The sequence below is a fragment of the Mauremys mutica genome, chromosome 5, assembly GCF_020497125.1.
Source record: "Mauremys mutica isolate MM-2020 ecotype Southern chromosome 5, ASM2049712v1, whole genome shotgun sequence".
In the NCBI taxonomy this organism is placed as follows: Eukaryota; Metazoa; Chordata; order Testudines; family Geoemydidae; genus Mauremys; species Mauremys mutica.
The window spans coordinates 71,758,556-71,786,319 of NC_059076.1; the positions used below are offsets into that span (position 1 = coordinate 71,758,556).

The 27,764-nt window shown below is 38.5% G+C and overlaps 1 protein-coding gene across 7 annotated transcripts in view; it reads right to left on the reverse strand.

Moving 5' to 3' along the window:
• Positions 1–3,635: 3,635 nt before the first annotated feature.
• The window catches only part of SPOCK3 (SPARC (osteonectin), cwcv and kazal like domains proteoglycan 3), a 379,532-nt gene continuing 355,403 nt past the window's right edge, over positions 3,636–27,764 (reverse strand). For 4 of the 7 annotated variants that reach the window (XM_045020001.1, XM_045020004.1, XM_045020003.1 and 1 more), the window contains 4 exons: positions 16,703–16,924; positions 8,708–8,770; positions 6,718–6,855; positions 3,636–5,369 (listed from right to left, as the gene is read on the reverse strand). In XM_045020001.1, the coding sequence (XP_044875936.1) occupies positions 5,191–5,369; positions 6,718–6,855; positions 8,708–8,770; positions 16,703–16,924 (602 nt within the window). In that variant the 3' untranslated portion in view covers positions 3,636–5,190. Of the gene's footprint in view, positions 5,370–6,717; positions 6,856–8,707; positions 8,771–16,691; positions 16,925–27,764 lie in introns of those variants that run through there. The other 3 variants (XM_045020002.1, XM_045020005.1, XM_045020006.1) reach the window with 3 other exon arrangements.

A 27,764-nucleotide genomic window follows, 5' to 3' on the forward strand; every position in this document is an offset into this window, starting at 1 on the left:
TGAGGCCCAATTGCAAACCTCCAGACATCCTGGAAGCCTACCTATGAGCCCAGTAAACAATACTGTGCCCACAGATCCACACTGCCATGTGCCTGGCCCATGTGTCTGCATCTGAATGAATGAAACACCATGGAAAATTAATACTTGGGTTCCCATGCAGATTCTCTATGCTTCAGAATGCTAATGCCCAATTGCCCGGATTACTTTAGCCCCCCCCACCACATACCCAGCTGGGCCGTTGCTGTTGCTGTCCCGCTCCTAAACAAGTGGAAACCAAATTCACGTGCTGGGATCCCCGACCTCGTCAGTCTCTGTCTTGAAAATGTAACAAACTGATATGTTCTGAGGGAATTCCTGTCACCGTGAATAAAGAGGGGCTCATTCCTCCCTGGTCTTATCACCATGTATGCCCTCACAGCCTCCACAGGGCAGATCCCAGGCTCGCCACCCTACTGTAGAATAATGGATTCACTTTGGCCTCCCTGATATGTCTGGACTTCCTCAAGGTTAATATAACCCCTCCCCGTGTATATCCCTCAGATCCAAAGCCTTCAAGAAGAATACCTACAGGACCCAGGTACTAACTCACTTTTATCCCAAAAGTTCCAAAAATGCTACCAGAAATGCCATCCTGAACAAGGCCACTACCTGTCCACAATGACATATGGGTTCCAGGATCTGCACGAGAGCCCTAAGCATATTAACAGTGACGGGATGATGTTTATCGTTCTAGGGTTGGTGCTTCAAGACCATCCAGCTAGAAACCTTCAAACTAAATCAGAGGTGGGGAAATTATGGCTGTGGGCCAGATACGGCCCACAAGCCGTTTTAAGCTGGCCCGCGAGCTCCTGCTGGGGAGCCAGGTAGGGGCCTGCACCACATGGCTTGGCCCCGCTTTGGTGCTCCAGCTGGGGCACTGGGTTGGGGGCTGCACCACGCAGCTCCTGGAAGCCATGGCATGGCCCTGCTCCAAGAGTCGGGGGCTGCTCCATGCCTAGAAGCCAGAGAAGAGACATCTCTCAGCTTCCAGGAGCTGCTTGAGGTAAGCACCGCTGCACCCCTGAGCCTCTCCCCAACCTCCCGCCCCACCCCTGATACCCCTCTCCAAACCCCTCAATCCCAGCCCAGATCACCCTCCTACACCCAAACTCCTCATCCCTAGTCCCACCCCAGAGCCCTCACCCCTCCTGTGAGCATTCATGACCCACCATACAATTTCTATTCCCCAATATGTCCCTCTGGCTAAAAGGTTTGCCCACCCCTGAACTAAATACTACTGCAAGTATCTGGGTAACTGTTCAGGCTACTGACAAATGTAAGGGCTGGTAGGCAAGTGGAGATGGTTGACGGACCCTGTTGTCGGATTGCTAATGACCACTGCAGCCAAAATGGGAAAAAAATCCACCAATGTTATATCCTGCACCGCCCATTCTGAGCACATCACTTGCCTTGGTAAAATACCTCAAAATCCGTACTTCCCAAAGCATCCGAGTGGATCTTTAAAACAGCCTCCAATATTCATTCCTCTCTCCATAATGACATTCCATTCAAATGGCTCAGAAACTGTTTCCACACCCCCAATCCTCCTCCATCTCTGTAGTAACTTATGAAATGGTGAGATCTTGCTATGGCTACAGTGGCCACTGCAAGCTGGATACAGAATGCCAGCCCTGAGGCTAGCATCCAGCAGGCAAAGTTAAGATGCCCAATAATAGGTTGCAGATCATGGAGTGTAACTTTCTTAGCCAGTAGCTCCTGATGGAGTTGCAATATACCTGCCAGTGTCTAGCTCAATCCCCAGGTAGATTAGTGTAGTGGAAAGTCCCCTTATTTTTTTTCCCCACTAGGGGTACTTCCAATTTTTTAGCAAGGGCCTGAAAAGTGTCCATACATGAACAAAAAGTTCTGTATGTAATGCATTATTTGCTGAAAACCAGCTTTCCACATCACTGACCACTGTAGCATTGTATAAAATTTCTCAAATGCCAAACAGGATATTACACAGTCTAAGGACATAGTTTTTCAAAATAAAATTTTCCCATGAAAAAGAAACCCAAAAGGTTGAAGTCCAAATGCTGCACAGGCAGTGGACGAAAAGCAGACTTGCTATTGCACTAGGCCATCAGCGCCCCGGGCCACAAGACATAACCTTACATACAGCCTCTTCAGTGGAGGAATAGCATACAGAACACAAAGACAGATCTATTCCATTGTTAATTGAGCTACCCCATGAGTATGACGAGGGGTGAATTAAGCAATATTCACCAGGAGCTTTCTCAGGGACTAAACCTAGGTGAGAAACCTGTAAGTTCTGTATAGATAACTGACTGAATGGCTGTGCTACCTTATTCTCATTTAATTCCCGTGTAATCTTTTTCATTGCAATATGGTCCATTTCCACTAAGGACTTCACATTTTTAGACATCACATCACTCTCTTCTGGTCCCGGAGGGGGCATGGGTCAGCAGTCTCATGTTGACTTGGTCTGTAGCTGCAACAGAAAGTCATTTGTTGGCTCTCTAGCCCTTAAGGGAGTACACACCTTTTCCAACAAAACGCCCCCACTGCATAATGTGCAGTGAGGCCATTAGTATACTATATTTCTTTATGCTATATATACAAAGTCAATATAGCAAAATAAATAATGGTAATGTGTATCAAGAGTGATTTAATGTTTCCAATCCTTCATCCAGCTGTTCTTGATGAACAGGGAACAGTTCAGGGTTAGGTAATTTTTTTGGCAGTTTTGCACCAAGGAAATACTCTTAAATAACCTCATTGTTGCTGTCCTTGACTGAATTCAACCATCTTTATTATTTCTGTAAAACAATGTCTCTGCTGGCAATTATCATGCAGAAGGATTAAATTCTGTGCTGATTTCCCTTCTCCTATTAAGCTCAACGTGGAATACATGGGGAAGAAAGAATTTAGCCCACAGTGTTGTTTGCATTACTTTATAGAATAGTTTCATACTATAATCCCATTAAATTTCAATGGTTAAACATATTATGAATGTGCTATTATATGCTGCTTAACTCTCCTAGCAGCAGCACGAGCTGCATGAAATGCATCTCTAATTTTTTGTCAGTTAATATTCATTTGTCACATTAGGAAACAGAGCAGTCAGTATTTGCTGTATCAGACAGTAATCACAACTGTTTAGCTTTAGTTATTAAAAATCATTTTTATATATAGAAGTTTATTCCACCCACAAGTAATCGGTTCTTGGTGAAATTCAGTCAGTATAGATATGGTAAACTCTTAACTATATTTAAGACAATAACATGTCTATGTCCCTCATACTAGGATAAGGTCTATAAGAAACAAATGTAACATTAGCTACCATATAATGAAGAAAAGACAAAACAATAATCTTAAATTATAAATTTACAGCAAATTAAAAAAAAATACAAAAAAAAAATCTCTTATGGGTTTTGTCTTGATCCAAAACTTATCTCTTGAAATGTAATGAAACACTAATAAATGGCTCTACGTAAATTGAATAGTTGAATGATTGTGGGAATGTATCTGAAACATGAGAGCTTCTGATTTTCCAATAGAAAGTTATACAAAACTTCAAACTACTAGTCTATACTGTTAAAAATCATTACAGTATACAGCTAAAGGTTGGTTACAAGAGTCTTTATTTTGCAAACTATACATAAACAGTAAAAAAGAAAATGCATTATACTTTTTAATATTACATAAGATAAACATTAAATTTAGTATTTAAATGTGTAGAAATCAAATGCTAAGAATAAACTGATTTTCCTGTCATTTAAATGCAGCTGAAAACCAGGGAAACCAGTGATCCACTGTTGCAATTACACAATCAGTTGTGTAATATAACATAGGTTGTTTCAGTTTTATTGTGGGCAGAAAGCCATATAGGTCTGATATGCATGAAGGTGTTGGAGTTCCAAAACGTCTACACAATTAATTAACATGCTAACATAAATACAGTGATTAAAGTAATTTTCTCTACAGTCAAATCTTGAGTGCTACTCTACACAATAATCATAAGCTAGTCCACATGGTAATTACATAACAATAGAAAAAAATTAAAATAACCCATTTTCTTCATTCCAGCAGCAGTACCTATACTGGTATTAATTTGGTAATTGGGTGTGCTTAGCTATTGCCTAACAGCCTATATTGGTATACATGCTAAAACCTCTCTATTTCTATTTTTGCAAGGCACCTTACCATATGTTCTCTAAATTTCTGCACTAATAACAGAAAAGGAGTTGAATTAAGATAAAGATGAAAACAATTTTCTGAAATAGAAAAACTAAGAGGTATGATTAGGGGGCTTTAGAACTGTCTTGGGGAAAGTTCCAGTACTCTCAAGTACAGTAATGTTTAAATGTACTATATTTTACACAAAGTTTTTCAATTTAAAATATTTTATGCTAATCTTCTGGTTAGAGATATAGAAATAAAAAAGGGTGAAATCATCATGTTGCTTGAGTAAATAATGAAGTCTATATGAGTTTGACATTAAAAGAAAAATGAAAAAAGGACAACAAAAGTTTAGATTTGTAGAATCAACGCTTGCCCATGTTTACTGCTTTTGAGAAACATCCTTTCAAGAATCTAGACATTTCCTAATCAAAAATATAACTATAAATGCAAACACAAAGGAGGGCCTTACATTATTTTCTTCTATGTGACAATCACAGCACACCTCTGGTTAAAGGTTTGTGACATGCTACTTGTGTGTTGAAATTTCTATTGTAATAAGTTGTTGATTCAGGTCATGCACAATTATGAAATCTACTACATGGCCTAAATCACTTGCAAAGTTAAAGCCGCCTTAACATATAACCAAGCTCATGTTTAATGAGGCCACCCAAAGTTCAAACAATGGTAAATATCATTTTCATGGAAGTTTTTAAAAGTTTGGTTGTCCTTGCACATTTATTTTTGTAGTAGCACATCACATTTCCTTCTTCAGGCTAGACTTCCAATGTGTTTTCTTCTGCTCAACGGCAAAAACTCAAAAGCACATAATATAATGATTCTTATTTAAACAAAGAAAGTCTATGACTCCAGCTGCAATATCTGAAATAATCATACAAAATATACACGTTGTTTAGAATCCTTTTGATCTTGGAGAGCAAAGGAATTTTCTATGAGATGTCACCTTTTGAATTTTAGAAAGGAAGAATTCATTGACCTCCAGTATTGTCAAATGTATCCATCATGATCGTCATCATCCATATCATCATCGCCTTCGTCCTCATCATCATCATCATCATCATCAATGTCATCTTCATCATTCATTATATCTTCTTCGTCATCCTCATCATCTGTCCATTCATGAAAATCACCACTGGCAAAATCGCCTGAGATCTCTAAATCAATAGCTAAAAAAAAAAAGTGTATAATTACACTATAATGATAGGAACACATGGTTACAGAACTAGCTGGCTTTAGGTCAGTTGATTTAAATTAAATAATGAGGTAAAGTAAAAAAGTAATACCACTGATATCAATAGGTCCTGATGCTCACAGAAGGAACTATTTTTTTACTCAGTATAATTAGACTGTGGAACTCACTGCCACAAAAAGTTGCTGAGGCCACAAACTCATTAAGATTAAAAAAGGATTGAATATTTATCTGGCTCTCAAGAATATCCAAAGTTAGCATTAACAACAACAATATTTTGGATGGAAATGGTTCAAGCTAATCTCTCACTATTAAGAGATCAGGATCTCTCACTATTAAGAGATCTCTCATATAGGGGGCAGTTAAATCCACATCTGCCTACTGTGGGGTTCCTACATCACCTTCTGAAATACCCAGTACTGGCCCCTGTCAGAGACAGGATACTGGACTAGATGGACCTTGAGTATGATTCAGTATGGCAATTCTTATATTCCTTTTACTGTGTATATTAGCCCACTGTCCAGTGCCAGGGCTTTTTCTTAGTCTTAAATTGCAAGTGTAAAACTTCCATTTTGGCTTCAAATTGCAGGATGTCAATTTAAATAATTATGAGATATAAGCTACTCTTTAGTGAGCACTTTGATTGAGGTTAGAGACAGGCGATCTCTTTTGCTTAGGTACCTATTTGGAATGGCTCGTGAGAAGCTTGTCGTAAGTGAGTGGGGTCACTTGCTGCTAATTCAGGTATCCACTGAATAGGTAGGAAACAGGAGATCTGAAGGGGTATTGGGGTAGCATGAGACTTTCTAGGGACTGCAGCTAAAACTAAACAAGTCCCCCCCAATAATTTTTTAAAGAAAATGCATTATTGGAACTCTAGAATTCTGATTACAGGCTGGGGACAAAAGGTCAGGGAAAGGAAGGAAGGCTAGGAGGAAGTTGCAGGAAGCCAGTGCTTCAAAAACTTCTGCTAAGTCCCTGCCAACCAGATTGTAATTAAAGAATTGTTGAGTTGAGTTTAATAGCATGTTGGGTACCCAACTTGATTTTATCGGGTACTGCTGGGGTTGGTAGTGCTTTATTTTAACTATCCTATTCAGAGCACAATAAGCACTATCCATATTACTTGGTAGATAGGCTGTCTCTGTTTATATCTATCAGCATGATAGATGCTACAGAAATTAGTGAAATAAATAATAATAATAATTACAAATTGACTTCTAAATCTGTGTTGTCTTCTCACTGAAGACATTAAGAGCTTGACCACTGATTTCAAAGGGAAGAGAGAGCCTAATTCAATAATGAGCAAGAATTCTTCCACTTACCACAGTCTGCAGCACCATTTGTTCTGGAACCTGTTACCTCATTACCATATCTGTCAACACACCAGCACTGCCCTGCACTTCCATGGCATTGACTTGGTTTGTAATACCCATCTTCATCACATAATGGGATGTACTGCCCTATGATACATAAAGATTAAATTATAATATTAGCAGTCACCTGTACAGAATAAACCAATATTCTGCATTACACCAGAAGCAAAATGAAAAATAAACAACCGTGTCTTATCTCTGTTCGGTGTCCTCCCTGATTGACGTACTCTCTGTTACTGAGGTCAGCCAAGAAGAGTTTTATACATAATACATTTGCCCCTTCCTCCTTATTCAGAGAGGGAGAGCAGATATCAAATATATGAGCCTCTCTGACTGATCTCAAGAATGGACATGTCCAGTCCATTAAGGAGTATCCCCTTTCCTCTTTCAAGCTCTTCATTGATTCTCTGACATCTGCTCCTTATTATACAGACTCCCTGAATGTCATAGCCAAAATCTTGAACGCCATATGTTGACGCCAGGCTAGATAGGGAGTATCTCAGATGTCTAAATGTTAAGTCCTGCAACCTGTGCTGCCATGGCTTCAATGCTATTGTTACTTGAGCCAGGTAGCTCAAAGCTAGTTCAGGCATGTCTACACATACTTCAGACATATCTCTGACTTCAGTATAGATGTAATCTCTGTCAACTATTCTGGCGATTCAAAAGAAAGTATAGAATTCATCGTATTCTCCCAAAGCTGTGTTGATAATGCAGTGCTAAGATGAGCAAAAACTAAAAAACATGTATTTCTGTGACTAAAGTAAGCAGATATGATTTGAAATATGCTCACAGAGCAAACCTGTGAAATAAGAGGGCACATTTTTATGTAGTACCTTTTCAGAGTAGACACACTCTTTAAAGTACAAGTATGGGAGTTTTTAGCAATGAATGAATATGATTTTTGTTCTATATATTTATTTTAACAGACACATTTTTTAGGTTTTTCTACTTTGGTAGTCACACTATGTCTTACTAAACAGTCCTAATTAATGGCAGTCACAGCTTGGGTGAAATCTTGTCAATGGGAGTTTTGCTATTGACTTCAGTGGGGTCAGAACCTCACCCCTGGAACCTAGCCATGTTAGTCTTGGTTTGGATGCTTGCAGTTCTTCAGATTTTTAATTTCATCAAAATCGAATAGTAGTTTTTTAGTGAACTAGGAAACTTAAGCTAAATGACACTAAAATGTTGATAACTGCTTATTTAACTCATATTTACAAAATAACTAGGCAAATGGACCATGCAAATGAACCCTTGTACAGAGCCCCACTGAAATTAACAGGTCAATTGCAAGCACAGCAATTACAGAGTTATAGAATCAGAACCTTATTTTTTTATTTTTAGGTAAAAGGCAAAATAATTCTCTAATAATTTTGTCCTTGAAATAATCAGATGTTCTTTGAAGAACCGTAAATGGTAACTAAATCACAATTAAAAAATTATTGTCAGTACTGTAAAATAAGAGATATTTTTAATCAGAGTAATTCAGAACTGTCATCTCAAATGGCCTATGTCTTTTACCCCAGTTTTTATAAAGACTGCTAATGCTAAAATTTAGATTTTATATCCAAAATGAAAGTTATGGAAATGAAACATTTTTGATACAATATGGAATTTTTCATCATAAAGATTTCAATTACTTACATAAATATTAGAGTTAAATATCAGCAAAAAATGTTAATTTAGAATTGCTTAAGTCTTTTTTCCTAATAACTGTAAAAACATACAGTCTATCAGGGTAATAAAATGGATGTAATATCTTTCAGTAGGTAATGTAATAAAACTAAGTTTAATAGCTTTCAAAAACTTCATAAATTTTGTTGCTGGAATTTAGTGCGGTCTATCTTTGTTGGATTAATATTGATTTTATGTAGCTGTTTCACTAGGGTTATTTATGTAAGCAATAAAACCTTCAAAAGAATGATCTATGGCTCACCTAGGAGCTTCTTTCCTCCTTGCTGCTTTTGAATGTTGCTGAGCTCCGTCTGGCAAGGTGGGTCTGAAATGACATAAAAATGTTAAATAGATTACATCCGATCAAAGGAAGAAGGTTGAATGATTGAGTTTTCACCAGTTTTTATACTTCAGGTTTCTTCTAATTTTTGCCATTAAGAAACATATACATCCTCCCTTAGTAGATTTTGCATTTCACATATTCAGACTAGATCTGTCCAAAGCTGCACCTGAAAAAGAGTGTTTTTAACATAGATATCAAAGTCTGATATATCTAATAAGACAGCCTTTAAAAAAAAAAAAGAGTACTTGCATCTAATTAGAAAGACACACAAGAAGTTGATTGATAAGGGGGAGTTGTGTATGTGTTTGTGTGTATATGTACTAAGAAAATAGGGTGTGTATTAATGTTAAATATTAGAATGTCCAAAATTGTCATGCTCTTTCTGAGGCCATAAAAATCATTGTCTCTTGTAAGGATATCTCCTAAATGTGAACATTTTTAAGGAAACCTTTTCATATGAGATTTTAAGATAAAGCATATGTGCAGTAAACCAAACTGTATATTCATGGATGGAACATGTATATCATGTTAGCATGAAAGTTGTAAAAGTTTTTATTCACGAAGCAACTAATAATGTAGTTTATTTCATAGATGTTTTAACTGTTATAAATAATCAAATAAAATGCATGGAATATACTTTCATTAGCTCAGGGGCGGCTCCAGGCACCAGCACGCCAAGCGCGTGCCTGGGGCGGCAAGCCACGGGGGGCGCTCTGCCAGTCGCTACGAGGGCGGCAGACAGGTTGCCTTCGGCGGCATGCCTGCGGAGGGTCTGCTGGTCCCGCAGCTTCGGTGGACCTCCCGTAGGCGCACCGCCAAATCTGTGGGACCGGGGACCTCCCACAGGCAAGCCGCCGAAGGCAGCCTGCCTGCAGTGCTTGGAACGGCAAAGTACCTAGAGCCGCCCCTGCATTAGCTGTATATAGACTCCTTACAATATCCCTTAAAGGCAGTTTAGATATTACAGTGTTGGGCACCATGTAAGAGTACAATGCAACTTCTATTGAAGCCAATAGGAAAACTTCCATTAACCCTCACTGGGAGCAGGATTGGACTTTAACAACCGAAAATAGATAAGAAAATAGAACGTAAATTCAGGGTGCAGATGTGCAGTGAAAGAAAAAATGTTCTAGAGCTAGATTCTGGCCGCAGATGTAAGTAATTCTATTAATATGTGCAGTTAAAAGCAAAATTGACCAACTTTCCTTTAATAAATATATTTCCCAAACGTTTTGATACCAAAGGATATGATCTATATCATAGTGGTGACAAGAATAAGTAAATGAACTCATTCTATTAATAAAGTAACTGAGTCACCACTTTCTCTGTTGAAATTTGTAGGATTTTGGTTCTAATATGACAATTTAAGGCCTCAATTTTGCAGACCCCTGTATCCACACATAAGTTGAAGGACTGGGGCCTAGAAATAACTGAAATTGAACTAAATAATTAGAGATTGCTCTGAGCTGCAGAATATAGATTCAAATTCTCAATTCCCCAAACTTCAGGGTTATGGTTTGCTCAAATCTTAAAAAACAATATTTAATTTTCTGCGACTATGAAACTTATCTCTAAAAAGCTAAGTCAGAGCACTACAGGCACTTCCTTGAAAAAAAAGTAAGACATGAACCCATTTATACTACTATACAGAAAGATATAAAATGAAGGCTAGTACTTCTCTTTGAACACTTTGAACATATGCCATATAAGAAATTACAGGGTCACTACTGAGGCATTTTCCTTTCAGAATCAGTAGTATTCTTGTGGCATGTAGTCTGAGGTCAATGGAGCTTGTAGGACAGATGATATGGAGTATGCTTTTAGCCTAGATTGTCCGCAAGACAATATCCTACGAAATCTCAAATTCAATCAATACTAACTTATTTAAATAAACAGCCTATTATGCTTATTTAGTGACAGTGTAGCCTCATGTGTGGTATAGAAGCTATATATATCAGCAGACCTTTTGTATTATTCATGAGATCTGATCTAACAGAATAAATACAAACTGGAATCTAATAGTGACCTCTCATACAGATCAGGCTGTATTTACCCTTGGCTTTACATTTCGAATGACATTTTAAATTGTCTTTTAAGAAGATACATATGTATGAGCGTAGAAAGGTTGCGGTTAAAACTCTAGCCCCACGGAGGTCCATGGGCATTTTGCCTCAGTGGGGCCAGGATTTCACCCTAAATATGTAAGGATTCTGTTTGGAATAAAATCCCTAAAAACTGCCTCTTCTTCTAAGATGCGGCTCACGGTGATCTTAGTGCAAGAAAGAATGTCCAAGGGATGTGTTTTCTCTGGAATCAAAACACTGAAATTCTCTGGTCCTGACTATCACTGGATGTTTTCTACCTTTACAGGAGCAGTCAATGAACATTATCTTGTATTTTAAAATATAGTCATTTATTTTTAATGGTTTCTGATTACGAGAAGTGTTTTTATGGGAACTGAAGCTACTCAGCACCTTGCAAATATTTACCATCTTTCAGAAAAAGTTCCTCTATCATTCATGTTGGTTACAGATATTAACTCTTGACTGCTCATTTTTACCACTGTTATTCCTCATGTTTTATATAAGTTTGAACTATAACCCTTCAGGAATTGCTTCTTTCCCACATCTAGGACTTAAAGACAAGGGTCCAGATAGCTAGTGATTATCATTAACATATACAAGTATGTAAAGTATAGGTTATGAGTAATGTCTTTTAACTTCACTAAAAGCCGCTGTACCTCAGACTTGTTATTGCATATGGTTACATCCATTTATTTTAAGTGTTTCAAATTCTGCTGTCCATACAATTGAGATAATATTGGGGAAAATGGAAGAAAAGAAGGGTGATACACAACTTCCAAAAAAGATGGGAAATGTGCTGAATGAGAAGGAACTTGCCTAATAAAGTATATGTATTGTGCTCTAGGGGAAAAATCCTAAATCAGGAACACAAAGATACACATACAAAAGTTGATGGGGGGCAGTTTTAACATTATGTACTGAGCCTAAATAATCCTCATCACTTATCGCAATAAATCTAAAATGAATAATTAGAAAATATGAAATACCACTAAGCACTATGAAAGGTAACAGTATGGGTAAATTACTTACCTGTAATTCTGCTTCTCGGAAGATATAATCTTGCAGGATTCTCACTACTGGGTTTTAGCTTCTTAGTACAAAACTGACAGATTTCTCTTAGCAGCTAAAGCTTTCCAGTCCTAAAAGAGTAGTAGCAAGGTAGAACTCGAGCTGAGCTGACACATGCCACCCTTGCCAAGTATAAATGCTGCCATCTTTATCTTCCAGTCAGTTCCAGTGAGTGGGAGACAATACTCCCTCAGATTCCTGGACTGATATTAATTCAAAATCAGTGGTCTTAGCTTCTGTAAAGATTAAGGAAAAGTAGGATCATTTCCTGCACAGTCACTATGCTGGTGCTCCTCTGGAACAAAAAAGAACTTGGCATCAGATGAGTCCTGCTCATCTGAATAACGGACCTCATCACCCTGATCTTCAGCCAGCTCTCATCCAAACAGTGGAATGGTCTAGATGGCAAGGTGGCCTGCATTGTGATAAGTGCTCCATGAGCCACTAACACTAGCCGTGCTGAAGCCTTTAATGCAAGAGGCACCTGTGCTGAGGCCAGGGCTTCCTGTGCCAAGAATATTGACCCTTGAGGCATTTGCATGCAAATGTGCCAATAGATCCTACCCTGCCAACACAGAGAGAGGGGAATACTTAGAAGTGAGTTCTGTGGGCCTTGCAGAGGACCAGGACAGATTATGTCCAATTTCCCAGTTTATACTGGACTCACTATTCCCCCCCATCTCTGCTTCTAGTACATTAAAGCAGGGGGAATGGGAAATCTGGAGACCTGTTATAGAGTCACCTGGAGGGAGGGGCTTCAACAGAAGTGTATCAAGGAGCTGCCAGAATACACCTTGTGCTTCCTGCCTTAAGCCTCCTGTATGGATTTTCAGCTCATTCAAAGTACAACTGCTTGTCAGTGATGCTTGTTGGAGCCTCTCTATTGTTGACACAGGGTATTTTGGTGGTGAGAGCACTTTGTTGTGCATACTGATGCTGGGTCTGGTACAGTGTCAATATGGGTAGCACTAGCACTCCAATCTGCTTCTCAGTTGTCTTGGGGAAGTCAGGCTTCTGCTTTCAGGGTCTACCCTTTGAAGCACTCCAGGCCAACCTCATGCTGGACTTACAGGAATCTCTTTGGGCGCCTTAGGAAAGGCTTGAGATGTACATCACGCTTCTTCAGTGCCATCTATAAATATATAAGACCCCTACAATCTGAGGAAGATGACATAAGAAAGATGGACCCCAGTCTTTGTCAACATAGACTAGGTTTGAAGACATTACATGGTCTTGCATCCTCCTTACTTACTATATCCTGCAAAAGAAAAAAAAAGGTATAAATGCATCGAGAGATGCACTGGGCTAATAGACCAAAGTGGTAAGCAGCAATGGCGAGATACTGAGGTTCCTAACAACTTTAGCATTCTAGCATCTAGATTCAGGCACTGGTGCACCAAGAGCATTGCTGCCACAATGAAGAAGCACTGGCAAAAAAGAAAAAACAGTCACTAGAATGTCAAAAAGGCCAAAGACTAGTGGTGCATCAGCATTAAGGTGGGCAATGAAGCTTTAAAGCAGGTGTCAAAGCACAAAGAAAATAAGTGCTAAAGGCAGGTGCTGAAGCACTTAGATAAAGAGTTGTGACACCCAGAAAGAAATGGGCCAAAGCACAGAGGCAAGCAATAAGGTACTGACAAAACTCAGGCACTGAAGTGCTACAGAAATATGCCAGAGTACCCAGAACAAATATCTCAGAAACAGTAAACCACCTGGCATGGAAGCAGAGGTGTGACCAAGAAAAGATATGACAAGCAACGCTGAGATCCAGAGGAGTATTGGTGCAACAGTAAATGTGATAAAACTGCTGCATGGAGCACTTTTGCTGCTCAAGAAAGAACTGACTGGAATGTATGGAAGGCAGTGTTAATAATCAACATGGGGTGGTGTGCAAATAGCCAGTAACAGCTAATTTACTCTCTACTTTGTTATTACTTTCCTCAAGGGCGAAACACCCCCAACCATCCTATGGATTGGGGTAATCCCACCGGACTGGTACTAAGAAGTTGAGACCAAGGAGTGAGACTCCTGCATAGATGGTAGCTTTAACAACTGTGTCTTAAATATATATATAGGCTTTGAAGCCATTGTGATATATTACATAGGTTGCATTCTTGTATTCACTTTGAACACAATCAATAGCAGTTATCAAGACCTGTACACCATGTTTTGGAGTTGTAAAATTGCACAGAAAAGAGCTACAAAGGTAGCTGAATACAGAGAGCTGGCGACATGACTTACAACTTTTTATTAATGGAAACTTACTCAATGAACATTACAAGGACACCATTAATCTTCTCTACCTAATAATTCGATCACCATTAACAATTAAAGAGATATTTAGATTATGTAATCCAGCAAAACAGAAAAACACCAATACATTACAAGGTTTAGCATAAAACTGAAATTTACTAATAGAGGATTGTGTGGCTTGTTCATGCTAAGGGGAGACAATTATGCATAAAAAGGCTAATAATAGGTAGCTGACAAAGAGAACAGTGACTCTCCCCCCCCCCCAATCTCCATATTTAGGTCTGGCAAGGAGAGGAGAAGACAGGTTTTGGTGTTAGAGTTAATTTTGGGAAGGGGTGCATGGAAGTGTTCTAAATGTTCAAGGAGTTGCCAGAACTGAGATTTCACCTCATTACTGGTATTGAGGGCTTTATATGCTCACTCTCAGTCAAGCTGCTGATAACACTAGCAATCTAATCTCTTTTAAATCAGCACCTTGTTGTGCCATCATATGGAAGGGAGGGGGAAAAACGAGGGAGGAGGATAAAATCTTGTGATGGCCAGACCCTTTGCTGGATTCTGAGACAGGGAGAGAGCTCTCCATTAAATGCTGCTGATAGGTTCGACTCCATTTTTAACTTTTTTATCACTATGACTAAGGTACATATACATCAGACCCTGATTAGCAGTATCCTGAGCAGTTGTTTTTATACATAGTGTCTATAGAGTGTAGACTACAAAACTGACCGTAACTATCCCATGGAAGTGCCCTGTGCACATAATGGGTGAAAGGTATGCTTTACACATACACCAGTGGTCCCCAAACGAGGGGTGTGCTCCCCCAGTGGGGCATGGCAGGGCCTAAGCCAGGCCCCACAAGGGAGTGGGAAGGGAGTGCCACCCAGCCCTACTCTGCCCCCAGCTCCACTCCAGCCCAGGACCCAGTCCGCAGCTGTGGCCACCAGCTCCCAGACCCCTCTCTCAGCTGTCTGTTACCAGCTGTGACTCCGCTCCTGGCCCTGAGGGGGATGGGGAGGGGGAAACACATTCTATTACTGGTAAGGAGGGGTGCGAGAAATAAAATTTGGGGACCACTGATATACACAGTATAAAACTGGCAGGAGAACCAATTGGTAGAAGGACAAAAAACTGTGATAAATTTGATCTTACAGGTTGTAACATGGCTGCAGTTTTTCAGACAACTGAAAAAAAAAGTACCCCTCAAAATATTCATAATCTAATCTAAAATAACTGTATTCTTTAAAAAGAACTGGTTATGTTCTTTAATAAGCAACTTGGGATGGAGGATACTTTATTTATTGCAGCAGAACACTACTTCTAAAAATGAAAAAAAAAGACAGTCCTATTATAAAACAAGAAAGATTGTTTAGAAGATGAAATCTTGACCTTTTGCACTAGATAGTTATCAACATGCATATATTTGATAGCATGTTTTAAATAGGAAAGAAGGCAGTTAGCCAAAATATAACCCCAGAAGTATTTTTATTTTTGTTCAGATTTATAATTGAGAGTTTAAGAGTCTGACCCTGCAACATGGTAAGTGTCTTCAACTCCCAGTGAAGTCAGGATTAATCCTTAATGATGATCGTTAATGGGACTTAAGTAGGGGATTTTCATAGGCGCAAATGACAATTGTGCACATAAGGTAAAATTTTCAAAAGTGCTTCAGTGAGAAGGAATAAAAGTCCCATTGAAAGGCATTTTCAACTTACTTTCAGTGGCAGCTAGGTCCCTGACTGCCATTTGTTCCTTTGAAAGCCTAGCCCTAAATCATCTTGCAAATAAGAAGCTCAGTGGATGCATTTCAATTTTGTGTCCCGTTTCAGCTAAGAAACAGTGAGCGGGCTTTTCAAAAATCTTATTCTAATTCATTTTTATTTTCTAACTTATGGAATATGTCATTCAGATATAAAATTGTTGTTTGAGTTTGATTTAATTTACATTAGTGGACAATTAAGAAAAGACTGCCTCTAGACATTTTGAGCTACTATTTTTTTAACCAAAGAATTTCAAGAAGTTATCAAGAATTTAAGCTAGGTCCTGAAAACCAGTGGCTTTATGGCCCAATGAATGCAAACAACTTTATGCATAACACTGTATTTCTTTCAGTTAAAATGTTATAGCCAGTAGTAAAAAAAGTTAATAAAAAGTTAATTTTATAATGTGGGAAAAGCAGAGAGAAAATTAATGCTAATAATTTTGTCCTTTTATTTTGGTCCTTCTCTTTCCTCTCTGTGGAGGCTGGTAACAGAAACAACACTTCTATCAAAGCATGAATTGTTCTTTTACATTTTATTTAGAATTTCTTGAATCTCAGCTAAGTTTCTCCAGTTCAGCTTGGTTTTTAGCTTTCTTTTTCACTTTATATTCACAGTAGCTCAAAACCTTTAAACAAATTCATAGCAGAGCACTTAAGAGCTTGTAATTCACTATAAACTTAACATGTTCCCAAAAGATAAACCAGTACTATAAGGTCAGTCAGCATCTGCAGATTATTCTCATCTTTTACCTTGCTGTCTCTGGAAGCAGTAGCACCACTCATTGTTAGATATCAAACTGTCCTTGTATGTGTCACAGACATTGAAGAATGCCTTGGTGCACTGTTCATTCTTGTCAAGGTAAATGCTTCCAAGCTCTGACTGGTCTAACAGCAGGTCATAGTTCGTATCAAGTCTGTTAAACATCCAGCCAAGGGAGTCCTTGCAAATTGGCAAAATGCTGGTATCAAATCCTATGAGGTAAAAATATAAAGAAATCAGATAACAGTAAAAGATACAGCTGGTGCTAAACTCAGCCAAGGAAAGAAAGTGCTGTGTCATGGATATGGCTTTACTGGAATAGACACAGTACATAAATAGTGAATGTTTTTGATAGCCTGTGTATAAGTAATATGCTAACTTTATAAAAAACATCAATAATTTTATCTGTTAAAAATTAGCCCCCCCATCATGCTCAAAGCATTAAAAAAAATGACCCTTTCCCAAAAAATTTTATACAGGAAACACATATTGGAGAATAATAAATGATCTAGAGTGATTTTCAGGAAAGCAATTCTCTTAAAGGATTTTAATGACATCATAAATCAGGGGAATGGAGCTCGAATGGTTTGTGATGTTCACAGAACCAGGAAAAAGGAATAAATTCAGTGGAACTCATTGCAGCCCATTTGTTGCTTCCTATGATAGGCATTAAACACTTTAAAAGGCTATTCTCATCCTTAGCAACACTTTAAAAATTATAACTTATCAACAGCATGCACTAAGGATATTGCTCAAAAAACAATTTATTTATTCCTCCCTCCCAAATGCCTGACTGGCATAGTTAAGCCAGCCTAAGTTCCCCATGTAGACAGCACCAAGTTGATAGAAAAGTTATTCCATCAACCTAGCTACCGCCTTTTGGGAAGGTGGATTACCTACGCTGATAGGAGAATCCGTTTCATCAGCATAGGTAGTGTCTACACTGAAGCACTACTGCAGCACAGCTGCAGAAGCACAGCTGTGCCACTAAGTTTTTAAGTGTAGATAAGCCCCAAGTTGGCAGGGTCTGACAAAATACATCATAGAATGCTTAAGGAACTGTCTGAAGAGATCTCTGAGCCATGAGTAATTATCTTTAAAAACTTGTGGAGGACAGGAGAGAAATTCCAGAGAATTGGAAAAGGGCAAACATAGCACCTGTTAATAAAAAGAGAATAAGGACAACCCAGGGAATTATAGAACAGTCATCTTAACTTGGGTACCCAGAAAGATAATGGAGCAAATAATCAATCCATTTGTAAGCACCCAGAAGATAATAAGGTGATAAGTAACAGTCAACATATAGTTCTCAAGAATAAATTATGTCAAACCAACCTAATATCCTTCTTTGACAGGGTAACAAGCTTTGTGATAGTGGGGAAGCAGCAGGTGTGATATATCTCAACTTTAGTAAGGCTTTTGATACTGTCTCACATGACTATCTCATAAACAAACAAGGGAAATGCTACTTAGCTAGAGCTACTATAAGGTGGGAAATATAGCCTAGACAAACCTAATATAAGATGGGTTCACAACTCAGTATTTATCAGTGTTTCAAACTCAAGCTAGGAGGACATATCAAGTGGGGTCCTACAGGAATCTGTCCTGGGTCCAGTTCTATTCAATATTTTCATAAATGATTTGGATAATGGCATACAGAGAACATTTATAAAATTTGTAGACTATGCCAGGCTGGGATGGGCTCTAAGTACTTTGGAGGACAAGATTAGAATTCAAAATGATCTTGACAAACTGGAGAAATGGTCTGAAATAAATAGGATGAAATTCAATAAGGAATAAGCAACTGCACAAATACCAAATAGGAAATGACTGCCAACAAAGTACTGCAGGAAAGGATCTGGGGGTTTTAGTGGAACACAAACTAAATACAAGTCAACAATGTAATACCACTGCAAAAAAAAGTGAACATCATTCAGGGATTTTTTTTTTAATGGAAGACACAAGAAGTAATTATTCCACGTTACTCAGCACTTATAAGGCCTCATCTGGAGTACTGTATCTAGTTCTGGGCACCACACTTTGGGAAAGATTTGGATAAACTGGAGAAAGTCCAGAGGAGAGCAACAAAAATGATTAGAAGTCTAGAAAGTGGTTCTCAACCAGGTGGTACACAAAGGTCTTCCAGGGGATACATCAGTGCATCTAGATATTTGCCTAGTTTTACAACAGGCTACATAAAAAGCGCTAGCAAAATCAGTACAAACTAAAATTTCATATGGACAAAATGAGGAAGTAAGCAAATTTTCAGTAATAGTTTTGTATTTTTGTCTGATTTTGTAAGCAAGTAGTTTTTAAGTGAGGTGAAACTTGAGGTGCGCAAGACAAATCAGACATCTGTAAGGGGTACAGTAGTCTGGAAAGGCTGAGAACCACTGGTCTAGAAAACATGAGCTACGAGGAAAGATTAAAAAAATGGGTTTGTTTAGTCGGGAGAAGAGAAGACTGATGGGGGACATGGTAACACTCTTTAAGTACATAAAAGGCTTTTATAAAGAGGAGGGTGATAAATTGTTCTCCTTAAGCACTGAAGAGAGGACAGAAGAAACGAGCTTAAATTGCAGCAAGGGAATTTAGGCTGGACAGTAGGAAAAACTTCCTGTCAGGATGGTTATGCTCTGGAGCTTATTACCTAGGCAGGTTGTGGAATCTCTATCACTGGAGGTTTTTAAGAACAGGTTAGACAAACACCTGCCAAGAACAGTCTAGATCAGGGGTCAGCAACCTTTCAGAAGTGATGTGCTGAGTCTTCATTTATTCACTCTAATTTAAGGTTTCACGTGCAAGTAATATATTTTAACGTTTTTAGGTCTCTTTCTATAAGTCTATAATATATAACTAAACTATTGTTGTATGTAAAGTAAATAAAGGTTTTAAAATGTTTAAGAAGCTTAATTTAAAATTAAATTAAAATGCAGAGCTCCCTGGACCAGTGGCCAGGACCCGGGCAGTGTGAGTGCCACTGAAAGTCAGCTCCCATGCCACCTTTGGCATGCATGCCATAGGTTGCCTACCCCCGGTCTAGATAATATTCAGTCCTGTCTTTATGCAGGGGACTGGCCAAGATGACATATTGAGATCCCTTCCAGTCCAACATTTCTATGATTCTATAATAGGCTAGAGGCAGACACCAAGATTTTGTTGAAAATGTATCTCTTCTACACACAAGCATATCATACATCATTTGAAAGCTTATTATGTGTATTTTAATATGAGGTGTGATGTGGAGCTGTCAAATAGTGCCATTACCACAAAAATATGGGATAAATACTATCAACACATTAAAATGACCACTGAAATATTTTCTTTTTTCTTTTTGTTAGTTTAATGACTCCATGTATTCTTTAAAGACACAAAATGGGATTTCTTTGTGACCTCAAAGCATCATAAAAACAATGAAAAAGATAAAACTAATTTAATAATAAATCTGTACAGATATCATTGAAATATAATAGTGCCAGTGACATTTCTAGTTAACACAATTATCATCTTGTTATCATTATGGCCTCTATCAAGACTGCATGGGTTACCACAGTCTTCATTGCCTTGGCATGTACACGGTTCTGTACAGGGAAGATTGCACAGTGACTTCTCCTGGTACAGGCATAAATAAGATCTTGTCGAAGTTCAGATGTCGTTGGGCCCTTGAAGAATACAGGAAGTAGTTCATCATCCACATTTTTCCATCCATGTTGCAATAGTGATCCAATATCTGGTTTGCTTATGTGTGAAAACATCAAAATCTTTCTTTGTGATTTTTTTTTTATATGCTTTTCAAAACTGTCCTCATATGGTGGAAGTCTAGGCAGTGACTTGTCCTCTTAGATGGCTAGATTGAGGCACAAGCAATTCAGGTCTCTGTGGGTCTCCTTTTCTTTCTCACTCTGGTCATACAGCACTGTTGCCAACCTCCTTGCCCATCACTCTATTAAAATTTGGCCAGATCTCTGAAGTGGTAAGTTCCTTTAATTTTGGCAACATTAAACTCAGGGTTTTTTTCCTAATACCAAATCAGGATGATACTGAGTTACATCTTGTTAATGATTATACAGCAGGAAGTATGTTGCAAAAAAGTCAGGAGTGCATCACAAATTGCATGCACAAATATGAAGCGCTGCTTGTTACTTGTGCTGGAAATGGTGCCTTTTTCAATCCACATGTTATCTGTGAGTTCCATTTTTGGAAAGTAATGAACAGCAAAGACCAAAACATCTGTATCAGGTGACCTAATTACTATGGTTCCTTTGACACCAAAAGCCATATTGGCATATACAATGCAGAAACATCCTTGTGTCCATTTCCTCTTGAGTACTGTACAAGTCTTGGGCTTCTTCAACACTTCTACTGGTGAAGTATTTTGCTACTTCACCATTTGAAAAGCTCCGGCAAGAAGATGTGTTTTGTTGGGTGTGCTCCATATATTCACAAAGGAATTTTACAAGTGACTGCCTATTGGATGCCATGTTTAGAATGTTTTTCCACGGAGGCACAGGACTACCACCTGGTATTTCTATGCATCTGACTTTAGATCCTGGTCTGGCTCTGTCTTTCTGCAGTTTTCAGAGAGTTCCTGTCAAAAACTCGGATTACGAAATACACCTGGTAAAATCTTTTTAGGGCCTGCCTCGCGTACTCAGCAGCCAATTCATCACATGTGTCTCCAGACATCATTTGTCTTACAGTTATGGCATATCTGATATACATGTGGTTTCTTTGTTGCATGTTCTTAGCTCATGGATTCTTTCAGCTTAAGTTTTCAGCGGATGCCTTAACTCAGCTTTGCTTGTTCTTCTCAATGGAAGAGGGACATAGGCACAGTCCTGTTAGGTGACTAAGAACAGATGCCATTGAAATATCTCTGCATCTTGTTCAGGACAGGGCTCTGAGGAAAAAAAATTCTGGACTGACAACTGTTGTGATTGTCTCTCCCTTGCCAGACTTAAATGTGATCTTCTTTGACATATCAGCAAATGTTTTTATGCCAAATTTCTTGACTGGACTGAAAAAACTGCATATCACATCATAATCAAGTGCACTTCTCACACATCTCTCCATTTGTTCTTCAACTACATCTGCTATTTTCAGTAGAGACTCTTGTACATCTGATGTTACATGCATCTGGTAGATATGTTGATTAGCACCTCTGGATGTGATTCAGGGTCAAATGGGTTCATTATATTGTTGATGACATGGTTGGCAAGAGCTGTAACATGCTGTTCATCCCTCCTCACTGCAGAGGAAAGGACTTGTTATGGACTTTGTCATCACTACTTCATGTTAGGTCACTTCCTTCTCTCATAGTTTTTGCATATTCATAATATGAAGCTGTGTATTGTCATCTCTAACACTAATACTGACCTGTGCATAATAGTCACTGAATTAGAGTTAGGTTCTAGAATATGTCAAAGGCTAGTACTACATGCATAGCCAATTACAAATTAAAACCTTCTACCAGACAAGAGTAGATGCTACATTGTATGCAGCATTACATTAGGAATTCACATACCTTTATAGCTACCCACTATGGGCATACAATCTACTGCTACTGGTGCACAAACTTCAGTGGAGACTGATCTAGTCAGCAGATTTCAATTGAAAATATAGAAAACTATCATCATTTGTGGGTGGGTGAGCTGTGACAACAGTGCGCAAATAATGACAAAGTATTAAATATTTTAGTTTAAAAAGATTTATGAAATGTCAAAAATTATTTTACAAACATTGTTTGATGAAAATCAATTATGGTCCTAACCACCTAGAGTAGCTTTCCTATTTTATTAGGTTTTGGAAGACTAATAAATATCTCAGTTAAAGATGAGCACCTAGTAATATTCAGATTTTGAAGCTATTTGGAATTTTAAACTATTAATTCCTTAGGACACACTCCCCAAGACACTAATATCTCATCACAGCTACTGCTGCTCCCCCACTACTAGGGATGCCTCGCTGGCTCTCAGCGTGAAATCCTTAAGCGCTTGGATTCAGTTGCTAAAGGTTTTCTGTCCACTGTGAGAGCATGACACGAAAGAGAATGTTTGTAGTCCTGGCTCTGCGTGCATGTGTGTACACGTACGTGTACGAATGGGAAATGGTGACTTTTCTGCCCAAAATAACTTTTTGAAGTTCGGAAGAGAGCAGCCCCACAGAACCCAAGACAGCTGCTGAGAAGGAACAGCCACTAGGTGTCCCTGAACAACCATGAGGAGGTTGTGGGGGTCATGTGGCTCCATAAAATGTCAGACCAGATGGGAAGGCGAAATCAAAGCCAACAGTAACCCACACAAAAGACATTAAAGGAGGAATCTTGAGGCCAGTTGAGATGGCAGGGGAGAGAAGAACTGTAGGCTGAGGGAGTCCTGTGAGTGGGTTTGTTGGAGGATGGATCACAAATACTTGGGACACAAAACTTTCAGATTACTATTTGAAAAAATGCTAGAAAGGCTCATATTTGAACCATTAAAGACATCAGTTGCACATTACTAGCTTCTAATCTCCATTCAGTATAAGCTACAAATGTGTATAAGCAACAAATTCCTACCACATTTTCTCAACAGACCAAGAGGAAACAAAATTGCTTAGAGGCATTTCATTGGATTTTTACTAACCTCCTTCCATTCCTCTCCCAAAGAAGCAACACACGAGTATACTGAGAGACACACTGTTGAAGGTCTTAAGACTGTATAAATTACTAAATCACAGATTAATTTAAATTATACTCCATCTCAAAAGACATCATCCCTCATTCTTTCTTATGGTTCACACCAATTTGCCAACTGATTACATCACAGATTCTTATTCTTCCCAATTTTTGTCATTTTTTACTGTGAAACCTTTAAGTACAAAATGTACCTTTCCTCGTCATTTCTCAGTGCATATGTGGGTATAGATGGAGTTTAGAAAGAGGCTGTTTTGTGGTTCATTCTTAAATTGGTCATCATAAAACCATTAAAGATCAGATATTATTAAAAATTATTGGAATAAAATAAGGACATTTGAGATCCAAGAAATATATATTCATTATATTTCTTTAATTTAAGATATAATAGACATAGAGTTGAATATTGAAATATACCATTAGAAATACTGTTTTATGATGCAGTGGATTTTGGAAAAACTAAGCATAAACCATAAGAAATGCTTCAGACTATTTCAAAATTAGGCAATTTTCTATCAAAAAAATTGTAGTGCCTATTCCCAATCTCAGAGATAAGACTGAGAAGAATTTTAGGTGCTATAATGTAACATATTTATTACAGAAAGATTTGGCAAACTTAAATCTTCCACCTGTTACTGATATAGAATAGTATCATATAACATTGTTATCTCACTGGTTCTATGGGGTAATTCATGTTACTCTGATTCCGTTTTCTAGATAGGTCAGTCCAATTCCAGACCCAATGGCAGAATGCTGGATTATTATGAGTCATTCAGGAGAGGCAATTTCCCTTTCATTAGGTGTGGGGCTTTTGTGAGAATCTGAGTGGGTTTGGGAGACAGTTTCTGTTCTGCAATGTTTTTTTTCCTGAGTGATTGCTTTATGAAAGTGGTGTTTCCCAGTTTATTTGTAATTGCTATGGATTCTGTTTTTAATCGATGACATGGCCAAGTCCCTAGAGCTTGCAATAGAACTGTTTCATGCTGTTAAATTGAAACAAATGAAAAAATAAAATCTGTACTGAAGATTAAATGTGCTACATAAGGGAAAAGTGTTATTCTCTGCTTGCATCTGCTACAACTTCTGCAACTCAGAAATGCCAGGCTGAACATAGTCAACAGTAACAAAATATGTTGGAGCAACTGAGTTTTGAATTGGTAAAAAAAATTCCCTAAATTGGCTATCAATTAGCCACAAATTTAAGAAAATAAAAAATAAGTATTATATGTAGTATAGCGCAGGCATGTATAGAAAGAAAAAAAACAGGGCTGCGAAAAAAACCTTTATTGCACAAAAATTGACTGATCAGATGACCAACACCTACAATTTCTAAAAACACTTATACTAAATGGCAATGTTCTTCAGCCATTTCACAAGGGGGATTTTCTCCTCCATATCTCAGAGAAGTGTCATTTATTGCTGAAATACATCTTATCTTGGGATGTGTTTGATCCACGCAGTGTGGAAATGTTCAGGTTCCTGGTTTGTGTCTATTTAATGATCCAAGAATTTGTGATTGGTGCCTAAAATCAGCAAAAGCATTAATGAGGTGAAAATGTGCTCTAAACATTAGATTCTACTATAGTGGTGGGAGCAGTAAATTCTTGACCTCTATTCTGTTGCCCAGTCTAGAGAGACTTCAAAGCCAATTAAGACCATTTGACATATAAAGCTAGATAGATAGCACTACTACAAACCGCAGAAAGACAAGCTGCCAGCATCTGCAAGACTCTCACTCCATTCACTGCAGAAGGTCAGACCACTCCTCCAGTGCACTATTGGAATGGCTAGCAGTGGGCAATGAAGAGACACATCCTACATGTTTTTATCAGCACTAATGGAGGATGCAGGAGAGGAGTTCCTCTTGCAGCAGCTACTACAGCAAGGGAGGTTGTTCCATGTTACCAGTTACAACCTGACTGAGCCCAACAAAAAGATCCAGCCACAGCATTTTGGACTAGAACATTTTTTTGTTGTCACTCCCCTAAAACCCATAACATTCATGCTCACTATGATCACACCAATATGCACAAAGTTAGCCTCAGGATTTCGGGAAGGGTTGGTGAGATGATTATTTGCAGTACACCTCATTGTACATAAAAAGGCATGCATGCGTGTCTGAGAGAAATCATTTCTACTGGTAAAATGGAGCACAACGGCAAGTTCCCTTCATCCCTTGCATCTGTCCGTACTTTGAAGGCTCCTTTTCAAGGAAACGTGATAGAAAATGTATTATATAAAAAATCCTAAAATCTGCAATGAGACTGGTTACTCAGAGGCTCCTCCAGCTCATAAGTGGCTCAAAAAAATTATGAGACTACATGGATCTGCAGACTCTGTCCACTTGGTGAGTAGGAGTGACTGTTCAGGTCTCCTAAGGGAAAAGAAAGACCTAGATGTAGCTCAAACTGTTTGTTTTCCCCTCTAAAAGAGACTCAGTCCGGCCAGACCTGAGCCAACAATACCGATGCTGATTGCTCTGATTTTTAATTTTGAGCAAAGAGGGTTTTCTTTCCAACTCCTGCACAGAAGCATATTCTTCCTTTTAGCTCCTGCTGAGGCCAGTTGGCCCTTCACCAAGTTGGCACATGCAAAAGGTCATTAAAAAAGACTCTTTCTTCCTTCCAGGAAACTTGCCACCAGGCTGGATATTGCAGGATGTATTTAATTCTATAGCTTGCCAACAACTTCTTTTACAGTTCAGGGTGCTTGGCATTTTCTCATACAGTAAGCTCAGCAGCAAAGGTTTTTTTTCTTAAGGTGATATCTCCAAATAATGTGTCTCTCTTATAGAGAGCAAAAACAACGAGAAGACCTTAGAGACTAACAAATGTATTTGGGCATAAGCTTTTGTGGGCTAAAATCACTTCATCAGATGCATGGAGTGGAAAACACAGTAAGAAGATATATATAGTACATGAAAAGATGGGAGTTGCCTTACCATGTGTGTGTGGGGGGGGTCAGTTCTAATGAGACAACTCAATTAAAGTGAGCTATTAGCAACAGGAGGAAAAATCACTTTTGTAGTGGTAATCAGGGTGGCCCATTTCAAACAGTTGACAAGAAGGTGTGAGTAACAGTAGGGGGAAATCTGATCTCAGAAGTTCAAAAAATGAAGCCAGGTTAGGCAAGGATCATTCTCCAAATCTCTGTTTGCTCAGTGTGGCTCTGTATGACACATGAATAATAAAAAGGATAAGAGTAAAAATAATACTGTATATACTCGTTCATTAGTCCATTCGTTTATAAGCCGACCCCTCCAAGATGGTTAGGTAAAAATAGCAAAAACTATGACCCTTTCATAAGCCAACCCTATATTTCAGGGGTTGGCAAACTTTGGCTCCAGGCCCGTTAGGGTAAGCCTCTAGCGGGCCTGGACATTTTGTTTACCTGGAGCGTCTGCAGACCTGGAGCTCCTCAGCTTCCTGTGGCTGCAGTTCACCGTTCCCAGCCAATGGGAGTTGAAGGAAGTGGCGCACCACTCCCCGCAGCTCTCATTGGCTGGGAAGGGCAAACTGCAGTCACAGGGAGCTGAGGGACTCCATGCCTGCAGACGCTCCAGGTAAACAAAACTACAACATATTAGATATTCAATTCAATGATTCCATAGAGTTTAAAATCATCAAATTTTGGTGTAGACCCATTTATAAGCCAACCACCACCCTTTGATGAGTCACTTTTTTACCAAAAATATTTGGCTTATGAATGAGTATATATGGTACATTAATTTGTGTCTGCACAATCTCAATTGTATCTCTTCCCACGGAGGGTTCTCTGGGATTTTCACAATACTTAGAGTGTCAAAGTAGATTCTTGAAATTGTCAATTTTATCTAACTCTTTTTTAATTGGTCATTTCTTTATTTTCCTTCAAGGTCAGTATGTCATGTTCTGAAATCCCCATGAAATACTTACCTACATTAGTTCTGTCCAAGTGGACAGGTGATTTTTTTCATGTCTAGTATCTTCTCTAATTTCTTCAAAACAATTACCAGCTCTGCATGTAAGTAGTTAATGTCTTTCAGGGCCTTTGGGAGATCCACCATATCTTCTTCAGTCTGTGATCATTCAATGTCTAACACAAAAAAGTCTGCAGTAGGACTTCTTCAGAGACAGTTGGTCGGTCAACTGAAATATTTTGGGGATTACATTTCTTTTACTTTGCTTGCTGGATATTAATTCCCTTTCTTGCGCTCCATCAAAATACACAAATACATAAAAAAATAAGCAAAGTCTATTAAAACTGTTTTTAACAAACCAGTAAAATCTGATTTAATCTCATTGTTCCTCTGTTCCCCATCTGTAAAGTGGGGGTAATAATATTTCCCTATTTCCACCTATGTTGTCTATGAAGACTGTAAACTTCTCAGGGCAGGGACT